The sequence below is a fragment of the Spermophilus citellus genome, assembly GCF_964194105.1.
Source record: "Spermophilus citellus genome assembly, chromosome: 10".
In the NCBI taxonomy this organism is placed as follows: Eukaryota; Metazoa; Chordata; class Mammalia; order Rodentia; family Sciuridae; genus Spermophilus; species Spermophilus citellus.
The window spans coordinates 131225651-131245764 of NC_138197.1; the positions used below are offsets into that span (position 1 = coordinate 131225651).

At 56.8% G+C, this 20114-nt stretch overlaps 1 protein-coding gene and 1 long non-coding RNA gene across 5 annotated transcripts in view; one reads left to right on the forward strand and one right to left on the reverse strand.

The window, feature by feature from the left end:
• Nucleotides 1-3504, reverse strand: part of CYB5R3 (cytochrome b5 reductase 3) — a 191657-nt gene extending 188153 nt beyond the window's left edge. For all 4 annotated transcript variants that reach the window (XM_081309558.1, XM_081309557.1, XM_081309556.1 and 1 more), the window contains exon 1: nucleotides 3346-3504. In XM_081309558.1, coding sequence (XP_081165684.1) covers nucleotides 3346-3366 — 21 coding nt within the window. In that variant the 5' untranslated portion in view covers nucleotides 3367-3504. The remainder of the gene's footprint in view (nucleotides 1-3345) is intronic.
• A 3395-nt stretch (nucleotides 3505-6899) lies between these two features.
• LOC308657653 lies at nucleotides 6900-14939 on the forward strand. The gene is made up of 4 exons (XR_014024031.1): nucleotides 6900-8170; nucleotides 9170-9276; nucleotides 11884-13109; nucleotides 14448-14939. It is a non-coding gene; the product is annotated as an uncharacterized lncRNA (long non-coding RNA).
• Nucleotides 14940-20114: the final 5175 nt, after the last annotated feature.

Below are 20114 nucleotides of genomic sequence, written 5' to 3' on the forward strand. Positions count from 1 at the left end.
GGGGCTGTGTGGTGCACCCGTGAGTTTTAATTTCCCCCAGCACTGCCGTTCAAGTGCACAGTCAAGTGTAACGCACAGCCCCCTGCCCTGGGGACACATCCTGCAGCTCCACCCCAGCCTCCACCTCAGTGGCAGGAGGCAGGGACACCTCTCTTCCCGTCTGACAAATAAGGGCCCTGGGGGGGCCTGGGCCTTGGTTCCCAACGTTCTGTGGCTCACCCCACCTCGCTCTTGCCTGAGCCCATGAGCGCTGGCCTGTGTCAGGGCCCTGGACTCTGGCCAGTGCTCACACCCACCCGGACCAGCCCAGGGCTCAGCTGCTGAGCCAGCTCCCGTGTGTTCCCAGGTGACCCTGGAGGGTCTGGTCCCCACTGGCCCGTCCTCAGTGCAGGAAGCACTCAGCAAATATTTGTGGAATTAATTACTGAAGAGACAACAGCACCCCCCCTCCCTTTTTGTCTGGAAGTTTCCAGAACCAGGACAAGAGCCCAGCCCATCCTGTTTGTCTCATGCCCTCCGCCAGGCGGCCTGGGGTCTGGGCTGCTCCTTCGCCTGCCTCCGCCCTGAGAGTGCACAGGGTGCAGAGGAGCAGGCTCACAGGGGCGCCCCTGTCAGCGCACAGCCAACCAGCGCTCTGCCCCACGGCCTCACACCACCCCAGGCTGCCGTCCACCACCAGGGAGTTGCTACCACTGCTCCCTCCCATTTCAGGTGAAGACAATGACCTAAGCCCAGGGGCACTTATGGCCACTGAAAGCAAAGCAGTGGACTTTTTTGTGGGGGCACCAGGGATTGAACTCAGGGGCACTTAACCACTGAGCCACTCCCCAGCCTTTTTTTAGATTTTATCTAGAGACAGGGTCTCACTAAGTTGCTGAGGCTGGCTTTGAACTCGCCATCTTCCTGCCTCGGCCTCCCAAGTCTCTGGGATTACAGGCGTGCGCCACTGCACCTGGCAGAGGTGAACTTCTGATGTGTAAAACTTCCTATCTGGCAGCTGTGGGCAGACCCCCCCCACCCAGGAGCACGAGCCAAAGGGGCAGAGGTCACCGTGGCCAGGAGACTGGAGGGTGAGGCCTTGGTCTCTGCTCCCGCCCATGGGAGTAGAACAGGCTTGGCCCCATCCAGGTCCCCAGCAAACCAGCAACAAACCGGAGAGATGCCACGGCCCTCCCCAGGTCCTCCTCAGCTGTGCAGGGGGCACGCACACCCCACCCCACCCCAGCCAGCCACCTGGAGGACCTCAGGGCAGCTGCCTCCCAGCTCTGCCCCACCAGGAAACCCACCGCCTGCCTCTCCTTGCACCCAGGACATCCCCAGGGAGCCCCGAGACAGTCCCTAGCTCCCTCACCATGGTCAACAGGCTGCTCCCAGGCAGGTGCCCTGCCCAGCTGCCCACCCCTGCAATTCCTCACAGGGACCCTGGGACCCACTCTGCCCAGGCCAGGGATGGGAGGGGAGAGAACCAGCTCACCCACAAGTGCCAGCTCCCTGGCCTGGGGCTCAGACAAGCCAAATAGCAACTTGTTTACCTGTCCGCCACCAAACCGCCTGCTGTCCCACCAGGATCTGAGGGCCCACCTCCCTCACGGCCCTATTCTAAGCAGAAGGAAGTGGGAGGGAGGAGAGGAAGTCCTGTAAGGGGGGCTCTGGGCTGGGCTAGGAGTGTGAGTGAAGGAATCAGGAGGCGGCAGGTGGATGGCTCAGCTGCTCTCCACGGGGGAACAGGGCCATGCTTCCCTGGGCTGGGGGTGCTGGGCCACAAGGCACAGAGCTTCCAGGGGCAGTGGGAATACCCTGTACCCCCTACCTGTGGTGTGGGCCTGTGGGGGCCTGCTGAGCGCTCAGGCTGGGCTGGAAGCCAAACCGCCAACGTTCTCCCCAGATGGATGGCCGACTCTAGTGCCAACCCCTGGACCAGGTCCCCCAAAGTGTGGAGGAGGCCTCCGGCAGGGCCTGCACCACCCAGATAAGACCTGATGCACTCAGCCCAGCGGCCTCTGCCAGGGCATGCAGGATGCCTTGGATGGGCAGGTCCGGAGGCCTGGCTCAGGGCGTGCTGTGGGTGTCAGGGCCCAAGCTGGGGTCCCAGCAGAACCTACAGTGCAGGGGCAATCCCAGACACCCTTTGGACAGATGAGGCCAGGGATTAGTGGAGATGTCCCGCTCCTAGACATGGCTCTACCTCTCACAGGGTCTGCTCACAGCACAAGATCAGATCAGCAGGGTATCCAGCAACTGGGCCAGAAAGCGAGAAGCCCCTGGAAAGCAGAGCAGGGAAGGGGCGGGCAGGAGGCCTCAGACCTCTGAGGCTACCCTTGGTCCGAGTGTCCCCCAGGTCCTGGGCAGGCTCACTTTGATAAGCAAATGCCCAGCACAAGAGGTTTCTGCCTAGATCCCCAAGCAGGAGCCTCAAAGCCCAGAGTGGGGAGGAAGGTGCCCTGTACGAGGTGGTGCCTGGGGTCTGGGGTGGAGGTGGCCTCTGCTCCCAGTGCCGCCTTCCCACTCAGTGAGCCACCCCTGGGGCCAGGGGGTGTGCCTAGGGGCGGTGTCCGCCCTCTGTAGTCACAGCTCTGTCCACACCGGGCACAGCCTCCACTCCCTCCACAGTTGTTTTTAAGAAACTGGAGAGAGGGAACTGGCCCAGGGGTGCACACCTGTCACCCCAGCTACTTAGGCAGAGGTGGGAGGGGCACTAGAACTTAAGATCCGTCTGGGAAAAGCAGGGAAAGAAATCAGAGAGGACAGGCCTGGGGGGAGGGGAAAGGGGCAGGGCGGGCCTGGGGGGAGGGGAGGGGTGGAGGGAGGCCCTGGGCCAAGCAGAGTGACAGCATGAGTGGACAATGCTGCCCCACAGGTCCAGGATCCCGCGGTGCTGCGGGCCGCGGGCCAAGTCTGGGTGGCATTTCTTCATCTTCGCAATGGAGCTAACGGCGCCGCCTCAAAGTAGGGTGGCCGCGCAGCCTTGGTGGGGCAGGGGCAGCCGAGCCTCGGGAGCGCCGCGGCCCGCCAATCAGACCAGCCAAGCGGTCCCACCCAGCGACTCGGCGCCGCACGCGCCCCCCGCCCCGCATGCCACGCGCCCCCGCGCCCACCCTCCCGCACCCCGCCCCGCGCCCTCCGCGCGCGCCCGCGCCGCGCCCACCCTCCCGCGCGCACCCCGCCCGCGCCCACGCGCCCGCCCGCCGCACACACCCATCTGCGCACTTCAGCTCCGCACGCGCCCGTCTCAGCCTCGCCCCGGCCTCGGCGCTGCGCGCGTCACACACCCGCTCTCCCGGCCGCCGGGCAGGAGCCGCGGTGGCCCCCGCCCGGCGTCCGCCGGCCGCGCACCCCGCCGCCTACCGTGCTCAGCTGGGCCCCCATGGTGCCGCCGCGCTGCGCTGCTCCGCCGCCGCCCCGACCGCCGGCCGCCGCCCCAGCGCGGCCCGCCCCGCCCCGGCCGCGTCACCTGGGGGCGGGGCCGCCCGCCGGGGCCAGTCGCGGAGGGCGCCGCCCGCTTCCGCCCGCGAGGGCCGCGCCCCGGCCGCCCGGTGGCCCGCGGCGCTGGGGACAAGATGGCGCCAAGCGGGACGGAGCTGCGCGAGCTGGCTCCGCCCGGGTCCTCGAGCTGCGCCGCCGGGCCACTGCCCACTGCGGCCCAGGTGCCTCGGGCCAGCCCTTGAGCCTTGTTCAGGGGTCAGGTCGTCTGGCCCCTGCTCCACCAGGGCTGCCCTGACCCTTAGTGTCGCAGTACCTCTCCACAGCCATCTCTGTACCACTGGGCATTTATCTGAAGTCACCCTGCGTGTTCCCTCCGGAGGGTCTGGCCCACGCGCACCACCTGCTAGTGAACTCTAGGCTCCTTAGGGCTGGGGCCTGGCTGCTTAGGAGTCCACTGCCTGCCTGGAGTAGCACAGAGCTGCTTGGTATTAGCATGTGGCTTTAGCACCTTGCTAGGGTGCTTTCTAGGCCACAGAGTCTTGTCTGAAGGCAGCAGAGGGTCATCCTGAGGCTCCTCATGTCCCAGGATCATCAGGTCTTCATTTCCTTATTACACCTGGATTAATAATGTGAACAGGTGTTATGTTGGAGTTTCTTGTGACATTTGGAGGGGACTGACTTGATTTTCTCTTCATCATTTTTACAAGCTGTCACAAATTCCCACCACACTCTTCCCTGAAAGACTCAGCACCCCGAGGCACCTAATAAACAAGACTTAAGTGCATTCAGGTTAAGGTACGCGTGTCAGGCCAGCAAAGGATGCTACAAAATGAGGGCCAGGGTGGAATCCATCCATTTGTCTGCCTTGTGTGGTCATTTACATTGTTATATGTATTTGTAGACTAAAGTTGTCACTCTGTCCCCATTCCCAAACCAGGCCTGTTCTGCCTGCCACACAGTATGCCAATCAATGAAATAATTATCTTTGGGAAAGAGAGAGGCTTATTCACAAAGTGGCTGAGTACGTGGAGAGGGGAGACCAAGGCTCAAGTCTGCCTCCTGAAGGATCAAGTTTGAGGATATTTATGGGGTAAAGAAGCAGGGAGGGCTGGGGTGCGGCTCAGGGGTAGAGTGCATACCTAATATGTGTGATGCCCTGGATTTGATATGGTGCACTGTGAAGAAGAAATCAGTGTTCTGCATTTGCATAATCAATCTCTTAGCTCTTCGTTGGACACATGTTCAGAAAATAGAGGTGATAGCTCCATTAGAGGGTGGAACATTGAACCCTCTGAGGTCAAAAAGTCACCCACTGGACAACTGTACAGGCCCAGGTAAAAGATTGGGGGTTTCAATAATAGCAGGCATCAACTCCCTAAAGAGTAACCTAGGCAACCATTGTCATGACCCATATTTCAGAGGTGTCATCTACACAGCAAAGATAGTGCAAGCCTGATAGTACATCGTTAGCTGGCACGGCCTCCAAAATAAGTGACTCTTAAAGTGAAGCTAGTGGTTTTATTTAGATTTTCCCTCGGTTTCATTACTGACTGTCCTAAGATCATATTAATTCGTGGTGCATGCCTGTAATCCCAGCAGCTCAGAAGGCTAAGGCAGGAGGATCACAAGTTCAAAGCCAGCCTCAGCAACTTAGGGAGGCCTTGAGCAACTCAGCAAGAGCCTGTCTCTAAATAAAATATTAAAAGGGCTGGGGATGTGGCTCCATGGTTAAGTGCCCCTGGGTTCAATCCCTGGTACTAGAAAAAAAATCATATTAACTGCCCAACATTTTTCTCACTTATGCGGTTGAGCCTCTTCAGAATTGTTTCTGTATGTAAAGTGAATGCCGTGGAAGCGTTTTCTGCGCTATAACAAGTTCTGTCTCTGGCATCATTGCAATAGGTAAAGGGCAAAAGGAGATTTCACCCCTAGGTACATCTGAGCCTTTCATAGAAAGTGACCGCCATTCCGTGCCTGTCCCCATGCCGACGTCGGCTGTCGACAAGCTGTGTGTGCTCCAGGCCCACGTCCCAACGTGAACTCAAGGGAGGCAGAGCAGGTGCACACAAGTGGACGATGGTGGACACCGAGGCTGAAACAGGAGGCGGATTTTGTCTGCGTGGGGTGCCCTGTGGTCAGGACAGTTGCTGTGACCTCTGTGCCATGGAGACCATGAGTCACCAGAGGCCCCTCGCTGCCCACACCCTCCAGCTGGCTTGGTCCCCAGACCCGGCAATTCTGTCTTCTGGCTGCCTCCAGCCCTGGCAAGGGATGGGCCCAAGAGTGTGTGTCATGTCTGATCATCAATCCGAGCCTCGCTCCCAAGAGTTGCCCCCTGGGTTTGAGTCAGTGTGCAAGGGCTGAGTGAGGCTCCAGGACTTTTGCTCTCCAGGGGACGTTGTTACAATCCCTGTCCCTGTTTCTCTTCCCTCCTGTCTGATCCTGCCTCCACCTGGGTAGGTGGAGCTATCTCCAGAAGTGATGGTCGAGCAGGTGGAGGGAAGTTGGGGTCCAGTACCTGTGGAGAGGGTGGGCTGGATCTCTCAGCCAGACCCCCCAAAAGCACTTGTGTTGAAGACTTGGCCGCGACCCGGGGGTGGGGACGCAGGGGTGGGGCTTTTGTGAACGATTAGATCATGAGGTCTGTAACTTCATCCACAGATTAACTCATCTGATGGGTAAAGGTTTTGATTGTGGGGGGGGGGGAGTGGGAACTGTAGGCAGGCGGTGACATGGGGGGGGGCGTAGGTCACAGGGGGTGTGTCCTTGGGACTGTATCTTGTTCCTGGCCCTTTCCTTCCTTTTCTTTCTTCTTCTCTCTCTTTCTCTCTCCCCACTTCTCTCCGTCTTGGCTGCCGTGAGCTCGGGGGCCTTGTATCTCCGTGTGCTTCACCGTGATTTCCTGCCTCACCTGAGGTTCTGAGCGCAGGGGTCAGCCCACCATGGACTGAGGCTCTGAAACCCTGAACCAAAGTGAAGTCGTTCTTGTCAGGTATTTTGGTCACATCACAGCAGAGATGGAGCTGCCCGTGGGCAGCCTGAGGGACTAGGGAAAGGAAATGGTGACACTGATTCGGTGTCCCCCTCCTGTTCTTGGGGCCCAAACTCAGGGCTGAGGCCTTGTGTTTGTAGCTAGTAGGGCAAGGGCAGGCCATCTCTGCGCTGCTGCCGCTGCTCACTGTGTGACCAGAGTCCTGTTTAAGGAAGGGCAGGCAGCCCGCAAGGTCTTAAGGTCTGTTAAAAGAAAACCTTCTGGTTCTCTCTTGCGCGCGCGCGCTCGCTCTCGCGCTCTCTCTCTTTCTCTCTCTCTCTCTCTCTCTCTCTCTCTCTCTCCCTCTCTCTCCCTCTCTCTCCCTCTCTCTTTCCCCCAGTGCAGAGGATCAATCCCAGAGCTCAAGCCTGACAGGCAAATGCTCTACAAGGGAACCACATCCACATCCACAATTTGAATTTAGCAGTCTTTTGTAAAGCAAATTCGTGAATCAGGCAGCACCCTAAACCAGTCAGAGTGTCACGAAGGCAGAAAGAGGCCGCCTGCAGGAATAACTTGATCGGTGTCAGTTGCTGTACCCTCATTTGGACCCGTTCTGGTGGTACAAAGCCTGTGGTTGGTGAAAACTCTGCTTCTATGATTGGCTGAGACCTGGCTGTTCATTACAAGAACGTGCTCTCAGGTTGCAGTTTGTTTACCTATTAATTCAGGTTACAATTTACTACCTCTCGAGGCAGCTTTAAGCCAAATTTAATTTAATAAGCCCTCTTCTTCTACTTCTGTTTCACCCCTCTACTCCCTGGTACTAGGGATTCAATTCAAGGGTGCCCTACCCCTGAGCTACAACCCAGGTCCTTTTTTTTTTTTAAATTTTGGGACAGGGTAAGTTGAGGAGGCTGGCCTCCAATTTGGGATCCTCCTGCCTCAGCTTCCCGAGTCACTAGGATCACAGGCGCTTGGCAAGCCCCCTCTACTTTTGCTATCTTATTAGCAATGTGTGCTCCCCAAACTTTTGGTTTGGAACAATATTCAGTGTACAGAGAAACTGCAAGAAAAGTACAGTGGACAATTAGATTAATCACTACTCTCCTGCCTCCTCCCTGGCCTTCCTCCGCTTTCCCTATCTCCTATTTTCTCTTCAGAAACCATGAAAGAGTCGCTGGAAAAATATTCGATTCCATCCACATAGCCTCAGACCAATGTGTAACTGTCAAGTTCGGGACATTTTTGCGTGGATGCGACCCCATTGTCTCCTCTGCAGAACCTGTTGATGGTGGCGGTGGCCCCAGGATGCTCTTTCTAGCTCTTCTTTGCCGATCTCAGGGGGGACCTGCAGTCACTTGGCAGGTGTCTTTAATCTGAGGCAGATCACAGCAGGAGGTGGATGTCAGCTGCCCCAGTGTTGGTGGCGCCTGCCAGCTCTCCCAGGGTAAGGTGACCCTTTACTTTTGTGATCACACGGGGTTCAGTCACTGCTGCCAGTGGAATCAAGGAAACCAGAGGCAGAGTGACGGAAAGAAAGAGCTCCGTTGGCAACAAGCCGCCTTGTGGGCAGCCGGTTGGCTCTGGCCTTCAGAGACCCTCTCACCTGAGGAAGAATCTTGTATATGATTTTTCAAGGGGAGATATGAGGGTCCTCAATCGTCCAGTATTCCAAAAAGTCTCCTCTCTGGAGCCTGGCCACGGGCGTCTTTTCTCGTTCACAGGTTGGCGAGGGCTCCCTAGCGGCTCGTGTCTGCGTTTGTTGAGGTCAGTGTTTCTGGCAGGCACCTCCTGGGGTGGCCTGAATCCGTCATCAGTGCGTGGTTTATAAACTGCTCTGGAGGAAGGGGAGAGGAGACCCTGACCCAAGTCCCTCAAGGTCAGCCATTCCCTACAAACTCTTCTCTCCTCAGGCCTGTGGGCCTGGAATCCCAACTCAGGCACTTAGTCTTTAGGAGGGGCTGGGGCGGCAGGCAGAGAAATCCCAGAGAGCAGAGAGTTGGGGCAGTGGTGACGCGATTCCCCCAGGAGTCTCTGGGCTCAGCCTCTCTGTGGACACTGGGGTTGGGGAAAGAGGCTCGTAGGCAGAATTCCAGGGCAGATTGTGGTGCCTGAGTTGGAACTTCCCTACCCCAGGCAGTCCCCCAGGTGTTGGTTAGAGGTACAGGAATCATGTTGCTATGCTTAGTATAAAAAAAATACAGATGCCAGGCCCAGTGGTGCTTGTCTGTAATCCCAGCAGCTCCGGAGACTGAGGCAGGAGGATGGTGAGTTCAAAGCCAGCCTCAGCAATGGCAAGGCATTGAGCAACTCAGTGAGACCCTGTCTCTAAATAAAATACAAAATAAGTCTGGGGATGTGGCTTAGTGATCAAGTGCCCCTGAGTTTAATCCTTGGCACCCCCTTAATAATAATAATAATAATAATAAATAAAATTAAAATACAGGACATATTGTCAATTAAATAAAGAATAGGGCTTTAGTATAAATATGTCCCAAATATGTCTTGGGGGGCTGGGGTTGTGGCTCAGCGGTAGAGCACTCGCCTAGCACGTGCGAGGCACTGGGTTTGATCCTTAGCACCACATATAAAAAAATAAATAAAAAAACAAGTTAAAAAATATGTATGTCTTGGGACATACTGATACAGCAAGATTCCACTCAAACTTCAAATGTCTGGGTGGTGGGCTGTGAAGGATCTCCTGGAGGGGCCGTGTTTCTGGTTCCTGCCCCCAATCACCCCTCCCCAATGTCATTTCTGCTGCAAGAAAAGCCCGCGAGACCCTAGGGTCGCCAACCCCTTGTGGGGGAAGCAAGGAGAAGCTCACTATCCTGCCCCATGCACACCCCCAGCTGGGCCCTGCCCGGCTGAGCTAACCTGTAAGTTCCCTGGGGCCCTGGTGAGGTGGAGATGGGAGGAAGGACGGAAAGGGAGGTGCACCTGGGGAGGTCTCCCTAATGCCAGACCAAGGCGTCAAGGGCAGGCCTGTGGCACCTGCTGACTGGGAAGGGAGGGGGCGCTGGGACAGCGAAGCTGCCTCCAGTCACCCAGGCTGTCACCAGGGCTCTTTTGAAGCCCCACAGTGTATCCTGGTGCAATCTCTGAGCAAGCAGAGCTGGTCTTGTTGAGACAGGAACGGGCGCCCGCGGGTGAGCTGTGTGGGAATCCTATCAGCGTTTCTCATCAGCGGCATCAGCGCCTCCAGGCCTGGAGGAGCCAGACCCCTGGGGCAGGAGGAATCAGGCCAGGACCCACGGGCCGGGAACAAGCGCTGGGCCGGCCGAGCGGCAGAGCAAGCACCCCATCCCATCCAGGGCATCCCTGGCCCTAAGGCAAGGCCAAGGTCCGAGAAGGGGAAGCCTGGCCAAGGGCGAGCAGCTGGACAGGAATCTACTCATTTCTGCACCCTGGCCGCCGGCTCCTGGAATTCTGCCTCTGGGCTTCCACTTGCTGTTAGCCGCCAGACGGTGGATGGCGGGGGCGTGCTCTGGGTCACCCCCATAATGATCTCCTTCCCAGGCCAAACTCCAAGTCCTGGCTCACACTGTTGACCTTGGGCCAATCACTCCTCTCTCTCGGCCTTTGTTCTCTTGGCCAATGGAGGTGATTATCACCTAGAACCTAGATCAGAGCTCAGAGGGAGCAAAGGTTGCAAAAACCAGGCTGGGGGACAGGGACCCGCCCTGGAGGAACCTATCCTGCTGGCGCCCTGTTTGAAATGGTCTTGCTCTCGCTTGACTCTGGCTTCTTGTGACCAATCCCAGCTTGTTGAGCCGGCTCCCAGCTGTGGCCCCGCAGGCCCTGGTGCCGGCCTGGAGGTGAGGGTCCCGATTTCTCAGTGTCTCTGGAGGTTCCCGGCACGGTCGGTCGGTTATTCTCCTGTGCCTTCTTCCTGAGAAGATTCCACAAGCTCTGGCCTGGGCCAGCCACCTTCTTCTCTGGGTCACGTCTGTTAACTTGTGCAATGACGTCACATTCATCTGGGGGGGGGGCTGAGGAGCCAGGTCAAAAGGTCAAAGCTGGCTCTGTGGACAGGCGGAAATTAGACAAGAATCACCATCACCTGAGGGTCCGTGTGCCCTGGGAGCTCTGAGATGAACGAGGCACAGTTGCAGAGACACACACACCAAGCCGAGGAGCAGAGGAGGAGTGGCAGACCCAGGCCCTTCGCTGGGGGGGTGAGATCAGTAGGAGGCCTCCCAAGGGCCCCCTGTTTTCCCCAGGACTTGAGCTACCACCACCGGATTTACTCATTCCACGTTTCTTTACTGACCACCGACTAGGTGTTAGGTGTTAGGGGTACAGCTGTGACCAAAATGGAGCCAGGCCTGGTGGCGCACACCTGTGATCCCGGAGGCTTGGGAGGCTGAGGCAGGAGGATCATGAGGTTCAAAGCCAGCCTCAACAAAAGCAAGACGCTAAGCTTTCAGTGAGACCCTGTCTCTAAATAAAATACAAAATAGGGCTGGCGATGTGGCTCAGTGGTCAAGTGTCCCCGAGTTCAATCCCCAGTGCCAAAAAAAAAAAAAAAAACTCACACACACACACACACACACACAATGTCCTTGAATGGCTGTAGCTGACATTCTAGTGTGGGAGAACAGAGTGAACAAGAAAAGTGAGAAAGAAACATGTAATGTCAAGTGGAAGGAAAGGCAGAGCAGGGCAAGGGGCCATGGAGTGGGGACAACTATTTTATAGGAGCTGGTGGGTGGGGGTGGGGGGCTTCCTGAGGTGGTGACATGGAAGCAGGGACCTGAAGGAGGTGAGAACAGAAAGTGCAAAGGCCCTGAGGCAGAAGTGAGCTTGGCTTCTTGAGCAGCAGCTGCCACGTGGGTTTGCCCTGGTGCTGTAATGCCAGCTTCGCCACGCCCCCACGGCTGAGCCACGTCTGCCAGGTGTCTTCCTCTGAAGGGCCCTTCCAAATGAGGGGTGATCCCTTGAGACTGTATACGTGTTGATTTAATCCCCACAGCAACTTATGGCAGCTTAAAATCCTGTCTGTGAATCTCTGACATGTTAGCCAAGGGGGGGACGCACACCTGTGATCCCAGCTGCGGGAGGCTGAGGCAGGAGGATCACACATTCAAGGACAGCGTGGGAAACTCAGCAAGTCCCTGTCTCAAAAAATATAAAATGAAAGTACAGGGTGGAGCTCGGTGGTAGAGTGCTCTGGGGGTCAACCCCCAGTACTGAAGGGGGGACTTTGTCATCCTACCTATCAAAAGAATTGGGGGCCTGCTAGGGCTGGGATGTAGCTCAGTTGGTAGAGGGCTGGCCTCACAGGCACACGGCCCTGGGTTCAATCCTCAGCAACACAAAAAAAGAAAAAAAAAAAGAGTCAGGGTCTGCCATCCCCTCTTCTTGAATCTGAGCTCTGTGCTTGGCTAATGGAGCGTGTCACAAGTGTCTGTGCCTTTTTCTGGCTGTGAGGAATTGGTGGCTTGCAATTTCTGACTATTGGGACATCGACTCTTGAAATCCAGCCACCATGCCGTGAAGAAGCCCACGCATCCTGGAGAGAACCCCATGAGGAGAGAGGGACAGGGACTGAACCCTGCGCTCCTGGCTCCCAGCCAATACCAGCCCCAACCCGCCAGCCATGTGAGCAGATCCTGGCGCCCCAGGGAGCTACCTGTCTGGCACCCTGGAGCAGAGAGAGCACCCGCCCTTCCCACCCCCATTAATCCCCGTCCAAATTTCAGACACATGAGTAAACAGTTGTTTTGTGCCACTATGTTTTAGAGTGTTTTTTGGCTTCTTTTGGCAGGGGGAATTGATTCCAAGGGTGCTTAACCACTGAGCCACATCCCAGCACTTTTTATATTTTATTTAGAGACAGGGTCTCGCTGAGTTACTTAGCGCCTCACTAAGTTGCTGAGTTGAATTTGTGATCCTCCTGCCTCAGCCTCCTGAGCCACTGGGATTACAGGTGTGAGCCACCATGCCTGGATAGAGGGTCTTTTTTAACACAATAATAGTTAAAAGGAACAAACCTTGAGTCTCAGGTCTCCCCATTCCACAGATGAGAATGGAGGCACAGAGCATCAAAGTCCACCAGAGTCTCACAGTTAAGGGGAGACCTGGGATTTCACAGTTGTTTGTTTTGTTGTTTCCCGTTCTGGGATCAAACCCAGGGCCTTGCTGAGGCTGGGCAGGCACAGCACTCTACCCACTGGCGAAATCCGGCCCTGAAGCTGGCTTCTTAATTTTGGTAAAGCCCAATTTGTTATTCTTTTATGGTCTGTGTGTTTTTGTGCACCATTTTGAAACATGGTATTTTTCACATGGGACTGCAGAGCCTTTTTGCAGGTTCCGACTCCTCTGGCCTCCGCCTTCTGAGTTGCGGGGACCACAGACGCGCGCCACTAAACGGGGCTGAGAACAAGGTTTGGAAGCTCCTTGGCCACACGGCCAACCTGCCCAGGCCCCTCTGTGAGCCTGGTGAGTGACCCAGACCTGCCTAACCAGTGTCCACGGCCGGCCAGCTTCCACAGACCGAAACCGATGATGTCACCACTCAGGTGGCGCGAAGCTCTGGGCCAAGGCGCTTCCCCCTGGAGTCTCCGAGGGAAGGTTTCTGTGTCCTCTCCTCTTCCTCACTCCCCTCATGGAATCATCCAGTGGTGCCAGTCCCTGGAGTCTGGGCCTACTCTGAGCGCACGACGATCCCATCCTGACATCTTTATATCTGCAAAGACCTGGTTTCCAGGTAAGTTCACCTGCCGAGGTCCTCCATACTGGGCAGAGGCCGCGGTCCAGAAGGCACAGGACCCAGAGTGGAGACTGTGGAGGGCTTCCTGGGTGTGAGGTGCGGCAAGAGCTCTCGGTTGACAGTGGGGTCACAGCTGGGGAAACTGAGGCAACGAGCCGTTCATCACCTGCCAGGTCACACCCTACTGAGTGCTGGAGAACGCCCGGAGCCAGCCAGGACATGAGCCCGTGGAGTGTTACTACCTGGGACCAAAGCCTAAGGAACCAGAGGCAGGAGGCGTTTCTGAGGGTCCCTGGCTAGCCCCTTGCGGGGGAAGGAGGGGCCTTGGGACGGGGATGACCCGAGCCAGGGCCCTGAGGCTGCGGGGCCCTCCCCACCTCTCTGGCCCTCTGCCGGAGAACCTTCTCCCCTGCCAGCCTGGGCTTCTTTGCACCTGGACAAACCCTTGGACCCATGTGGGTTGGTTTCAGGTAGAGAGATCCTCAGGAAGGGCCTGGATTGGTCTGTTTTGTCACATGCCCAGCTTCAGCCCAGCACACTGCAAGGGGTTGGCTCTCTAATTGGTCCAGATTCGGGGGGGGGGGGGGTGGTGTCCAATCCCTCCAGGGAGGAGGGCGGGCTCAAGTGAGGAGCTGGTAACTCCCCCTGGAACCCCAGAGGGGGCAGCAGTGGTCCCCAGAAGAAGAGCCCGCACAGGCCGGCTGGGTGGACAGAGCTGGCAGCCACCCCAGGGCTTTGAGCAGGAAGCTCCGCCCTGACGCACTGTGGCCTGGGGCAGTGGGGGGGAGTGTGCCCGGACCTCAGGACGCTGTGCTCTTGTGCACACCAAGGAAGAGGAGGGCCACGGAGCTGCCCCCGCAGGGGAGAGGGAGGATCCGAGAGGTCCACCTGGCTCTGCTCTGCTTTCTCACCACTCCCCGGGCATCTCCCCTTCCCTTCCTGGCGCTTGCTGCCCCAGGAAAAGTGCGATGGCAGAAGGCTGAGGCCTGCCAACGTGAGTGGGCAGAGATTCCCCACTGGGCAGAGCTCCTGGGGACCCACGGAGGAGGGGGGACACGCACCTGACCTCAGAGGCAGGCCCAGGGCAGGTGCCGGAGGGGAGAGGCCCAGGGAGCCCAGGGCCAGCACTGCCCCTGGCCTGTAGGATGGCTTCCCCAGGCCACGCTGGGCAGGGGCTTGGCAGGTGGCCAGGCTGGTTGTCAAGCTCCTCTGTGCTCTCCTGCCCTGCTCCCTGGTGGCCCTGGTAAATGGTGGGTGGGGCTCCCAGGTAAATGGGGGCTACCAGGCCCCAGAGGGGTGAGGATCATCAGGCGTTGCCCCCTCTGGTTTGTGAAGATGGACGTCCCTGAAGACCTGACCCAGGACCAGCCCACCTGGTGCCTCACCCCGAAATCCTGACTCAAGAGCTGAAGCCGTGTTTCCCACCAGACTGGCAGAGTGGGGCTTAGCGACTGAAATACCCGGCAGAAAACAGAAACCACTCCTTACACAACTATGTGCCTGGAGTGGGATTCACATCCAGCACGCTCACATGACCTCCTGTTACTCCCACGTTCACCCTGGAGGTTGGAAACCCTGTTCCTGTCTCACAGATGAGAAAGGTGAGACAGACTCAGAGGGGTCGAGGAACCTGCCCTGAATCACACAGCCTCAGTCCTGGTACCAGCTGGCACCCCGTCTCTAACTTCGTCTCTCTCCTGCTTGGCCCTCTCCTCTCTGCTCATCCCTACTTTCACTCATTCCACAATTTTTTCAAGCACCATTTATAGCCCTCACACCCTGCTAGATCCTACGGCGTATGGGGGGGGGGGGACTGGCCAGATGGATCAGGATAGATGTGCCGCGGAAGAGCAGAAACATGCCCTGCTTCCTAGCTGTGTTGCCCCCAGCAATTGATCTAGTGCTTGGCCTCTCTGTGGCTCGGTCTCCTCATCTGTAAAACGGGGATGATAATGGTGCACACCCAGTGGAGAGTTCTTGATGGGACCTAGCCAGCCGCACTCCTGGAGGGAAGTGGGCATGCGTGGCCACCTTGAGGCCGAGCCTGCATTCTCACGGGAGACTCATCTCTTCTCTCCCATTCACTTACTTATCCAGCAGAATGGATTCATGGTGTACAGTCTTGTAATCCAACACCGCACCTATTTGTGGCTCAGATTGTTCCATCTTTGGCTACTGGAGGTTCCTTCAGTTGTTTTTTTTGCCTTTTAATTGTGTGTGTGTGTGTGTGTGTGTGTGTGTGTGTGTGTGTATGCGTTTAAGCACTACCTTAGTTTCTGGACCCACGGATATTCCAGGCTCATTCTGGGTCTTTCTTGCCAAACTCCCAGAATCAGCCATTCTCCCATCAATCTCGGCTCCTTTAATTGCAGAATTGGAGAATGATGTTAGGAGCCAAGACTCCGTGGGTATAGACTATACTACGTGTTCATGGGCTCATGGATATTTAGGCTGTTTCCACTTTGGGGCTATGAATGCATGGATTCCGCTTGACGTGACTGCAGCCATCTTGAGTGGCAACCACCGTGAATGATGCCTCAGAGTCACCCCAGTCAGGTTTCCCGCATAGATTCCCAGCAAACGATGAAGGGACCAAACCGTCACGGTAGTACGTGGAGCCTTACGACTGGGCCGGGGCTCCTGGGATACGCCTGGTTCTTCGACACTGTTTAAGGTGAAGCAGTTCTGTTCCAGTCAGGATGAAGTCACCGTTGTCCTAACTCTACTTTACATCCTTCTTTCTGACCCAGATTGCAGGATCCAACTGGTTTTGCTGCCTCCCGGGACCACCCTTCCGTAAGTCCCCAGTAAGTAGCACTCTGCAATCCTGGATCTGTCTGCTTCTCTTTCTTTCATCTCATGGCACCTTGGGGCTGGGTTGTTGCTGAGCAGCTGCTATGAACAGTGCTTCTGTGAACAAGGGTGTTGACATGTGTCATCATTTCTCTTGGACACACACCTAGGAATGCTCAAACGCTCTGTGGCCACCTTTCCCAGGAACCACCAAACTGTTTTCCAAACTGGCCGGGTGAAAAAGCTGGGCACGGTGGCTTGGAGGCTGAGACAGGAGGATCCCAACTTCAAAGCCAGCCTCAGCAACTTAGGGAGACCCCGTCTCAAAATGAAAAAATAAAGAAAGAATGACCAGGGATGAAGCTCAGTGTCAAAGTGCCTCTGGGTTCAATTCCCAATACTGATAAAAAAGAAAGAAAGAAAGAGAAAGAAAGAAAGAAAGAAAGAAAGAAAGAAAGAAAGAAAGAAAGAAAGAAAGAAAGAAAGAAAGACGAGCGAGCCAGGTGTAGTGGCGCATGCCTATAATCCCAGAAGGCTCATATCGTTCAAAGCCAGCCTCAGAAAAAGGGAGGCCCTAAGCAACTCAGTGAGGCCCTGTCTCTAAATAAAATACAAAACAGGGCTGGGGACGTGGCTCAGTGATCGAGTGCCCCTGCGTCCAATCCCTGGTACCTCCCACAAAAAAACAAGCAGCCATGCCCCTCCACAGTCCCTCAGCAACAGGCAGGATTCTGACTCCACACGGCCTCCTATTGCTGCCTATTACTTGAACCCAGGGCCTCCCACATGCTGGGCAGGGGATCTACCACTGACCAACTCCTCCATCCCTTTTAAAATTTTTTATTTAAAAAAAATCCCTGCCATCTTTTTTTTTTTTTTTAAGAAAGAGTGAGAGAGAGAGAGAGAGAGAGAGAGAGAGAGAGAGAGAGAGAGAATTTTTAACATTTATTTTTTAGTTCTCGGCGGACACAACATCTTTGTTGGTATGTGGTGCTGAGGATCGAACCCGGGCCGCACGCATGCCAGGCGAGCGCGCTACCGCTTGAGCCACATCCCCAGCCCCTCCCTGCCATCTTTAATTGGATTAGGATCACGGCTCTTGGTGTCCCTTCAGTTTTGCCCCCGAGGGCCCCTCTCTCTTCACCCTAGTCCCAACTCTGATCTGCAGGGGAAGAGCAGGGCCCCGAGCTTCAGGGCAGCTCATCGGTTCCCAAAGGCTTTCAGGGCCAGGTGTGGCACGAAGATTTGGCCATAAGGACGGAGGGCCCTCGATCTGGGAGGGTGGACATCCTGGAGGGAGGAGGGAGGGGACCAGGGGGTGCACTGTCGACCCAGTCTGCTGAGAACTGGCCTCGCGGGGACAGCTGCTCTGCCTGGGAACAAGAGGGAATTTCCAGGGTTCCTGCAGGGGACAGAGGCAGGCTCTGCTCTGCTGGTTGGCACCTCACTCTCTGTGCCCACAGGGAGCTGGGCTCCTGCTTGTCCCTTTCCAGGCCACCCCTCCCACCTATGCTTGCTGATATCCAGGGTGTTTGTCCCCAAACCGGTTTGCACCTGTCCCGTCTCTCCATTGTGCCCCTGACTATAATTAACTGTTACATAAGCTGCCGAAACTCGAAACTGAGAACAAATAGAAAAAGTGCGGTGGCTTCTGTGAAAATAAACTTGAATCCCATGGAAAAGCTCAGCATAGGCCAGATGCTTCAAAGGCGGCTGCAGAGTCAACGGGTCTTCTGAAGGCACGGAGGACTCTATCTCCGCTTTAGAGAGTCAAGCCCAGAGGGCGACGGCAAGGTGGGGTAGGCAGTCTTAGGTCGCTGCCAGGCTCCAAGGAGAGGTCTGAGGTCCCCACCAATAGAATTATGAGAATCTGTCACCTACGCGAGTTAAAGCCAACGGTTCAAGGCATCACGGACCACTCAGCACCGCGGCTCTCATTCAACCTAACGCCTTCTGTAACTGGCACCTGCTGGTCCTCCCCCCCCCCCCCCCCCCCGCCAGTGAGACCAAAGAACTCTGCTTCATGACAGCCTCCAGCGTGGGGGACAGAGGGAGTAGACCCTGGGTCAGAAGGAGGAGGGACACTGAGGGAGGCGCCAGACTCCAGGCCGATGGCTTTCTGCCCCCCTGGACCCAGGCACCAGCCCTGTGCATGAGGCAGGGCTGGGGTAACAGCTCCCCTGCCCAGATGTTGCAAGTGAGGCTCTCTGAGGCCCCTATGGGCAGAGTAGATCTGCAAATGACACCTGAGTCTCTGGGGCTCGGCTCCTTTGCCACAGAGGGGGCTGTGCAGGCCTGTGTTAAGAAATGCCACCAGTGGAAAATTCACATCACTTGCCAGAAATAAAAAGTAACCATAAGGTAAGCCCCACGAGGCCAGTAATGTAATGAAATCCCAGGCCGACACTGTCCCACTGTCACTTGGCGGCTGGACTCAGCCCACACCTCTTCTTCCCTGGACATAAGGTTACACAGCCCATGTCACAGAGGGTCACCCTCTAGGGCACCCCATGAGGTGCTGGGGCACCCAAAGGTTGTTTCCTCCCTGCCTAACCACAAGAGTGGAGAGAGACTCTTTCCCTCCATGGAAGTCTGCACGAGTTAATGCCAGGTCCACATAGCACCAAATGGACACCCCGGGGGACATGGCCACACCAGCGACAAGGTAGGGCTTGCTTGGTGAACCTGTATCCAAATCAGATGCACCGGGCCTGCAGCTCAAGGCCTCCACCACTCGGTCAGCTCCCCTGGGCAGGGGACCCCCAGGCGTGCCCATCTGCTGATACTGGGGACTTGCGCTCCGTGCCCCTGCTCAGTTCCTTGAGTCTGGTTAGTAGAAAGGCAAGTCCCAGGGTTCAGCCATGCTGGGGATGCTGGGAGGAGAGACCCAACCATAGGCCCCAGCGCCAGGTCCTGCTCCTCCTCTGTCCTCTCCCGACGCCCCCCTCCCAGGGGAGCCTGCGCTATCCCTCCATGCTCTGCATGGAGGCCTCCTGGGGCCCACCCTGGACGGTCGGTCGTCAATCAAGGAAAGCCGAAGAGCCCAGGGAATCAGACCCAGACGAGGTGACTACAGAGAGGGGTGAGAGGAGGCTGGGGCGCCAGGGAGGAGGGGTGGACTGGCCGCCCCGTGAGGCCATGGTCAGGTTCAGAGCAGAGAGAACACAAGGGGAGTTCTGGAAGGCTTGAGGGGAATGTGGCTGGGGCCTGGCTGGCAGGGGGGCCAGCATGGCTGGTGCAGGCTGCTCAGCCCCGTTCTGGGCCTGCGAGGTGTGAGCCTCCATCTGCCCAGGCCTTGCCCTCCTTCCACCTTCCACGACTCAGGGCTGGCAGCTGGGTGGGGGTGGGGGAGCCAAAGAGGGCACCTGGCGTCTGCCCAGGTTCCTGCATGGATGTGGAGGAGGAGTGAGCCTGGGGGATGGCGTGAGTTTGTCTCCGGGCAGCAGGAGGGGTCGTGGGCCCTGCAGGAAGACGTCCAGTCTGCCTGGGTGGGAGTTCTCAGCCAAGCTCCTGCCGCAGCTTCAGAGCCAGCTCCAGCCACGATCCCTCTGCTGCAAGGGCAGCCCAAGGCCACCAGCACCCCCAGGTGGATGATTTGAGAAAGACCGAGCAACTCAAGGGACAGCCTCCATCAACCCGACTGAATCCTCCTCCACCCCGCACCTGATCTGGGGCCCCAGAAAGCTCACTGGACTTGTTGGTTTTGTTATGTGCAAACTAGGATTCTATCTTCAGATAGCTGGGCTTCCTCCCCACACCATTTATTTTCACTGGCATGGCCAATAGGTGACAGGAGGACATAGCCACACGGTGACCTCAGAGGTCTCAGAAATCCAGAAGATTCAAATTCTAATCATAGTCAAGGGCAGGGGACCCTAGCTCCTAATAACATCACTATCCCCATCCCTTGCCAGGCCACCAGCAGGGCCGACTTCACTTGGCTGCTCCAGGCCCTGCTCTGATCCCTCCACTTGAAACACTTTCAAACAGGTCACAGGTGGTTTGTTTGTTTGTTTTCTTTTTTTTTTTCATTTGTTTTTGGGTTGGGGAGTGACATATTTGCAGGGTGAAGGAATCCCAGCACTCTGAGGGCTATACACTTAGAGTTAGGGTCCTGCCACCTCAACATGGGCAGGGTGGTGTATTGATGGAACCGCTCTGAGCCACTGTAACTTCAGAAAGAGCCCCTGGCCCGTCATTTCCTACCTG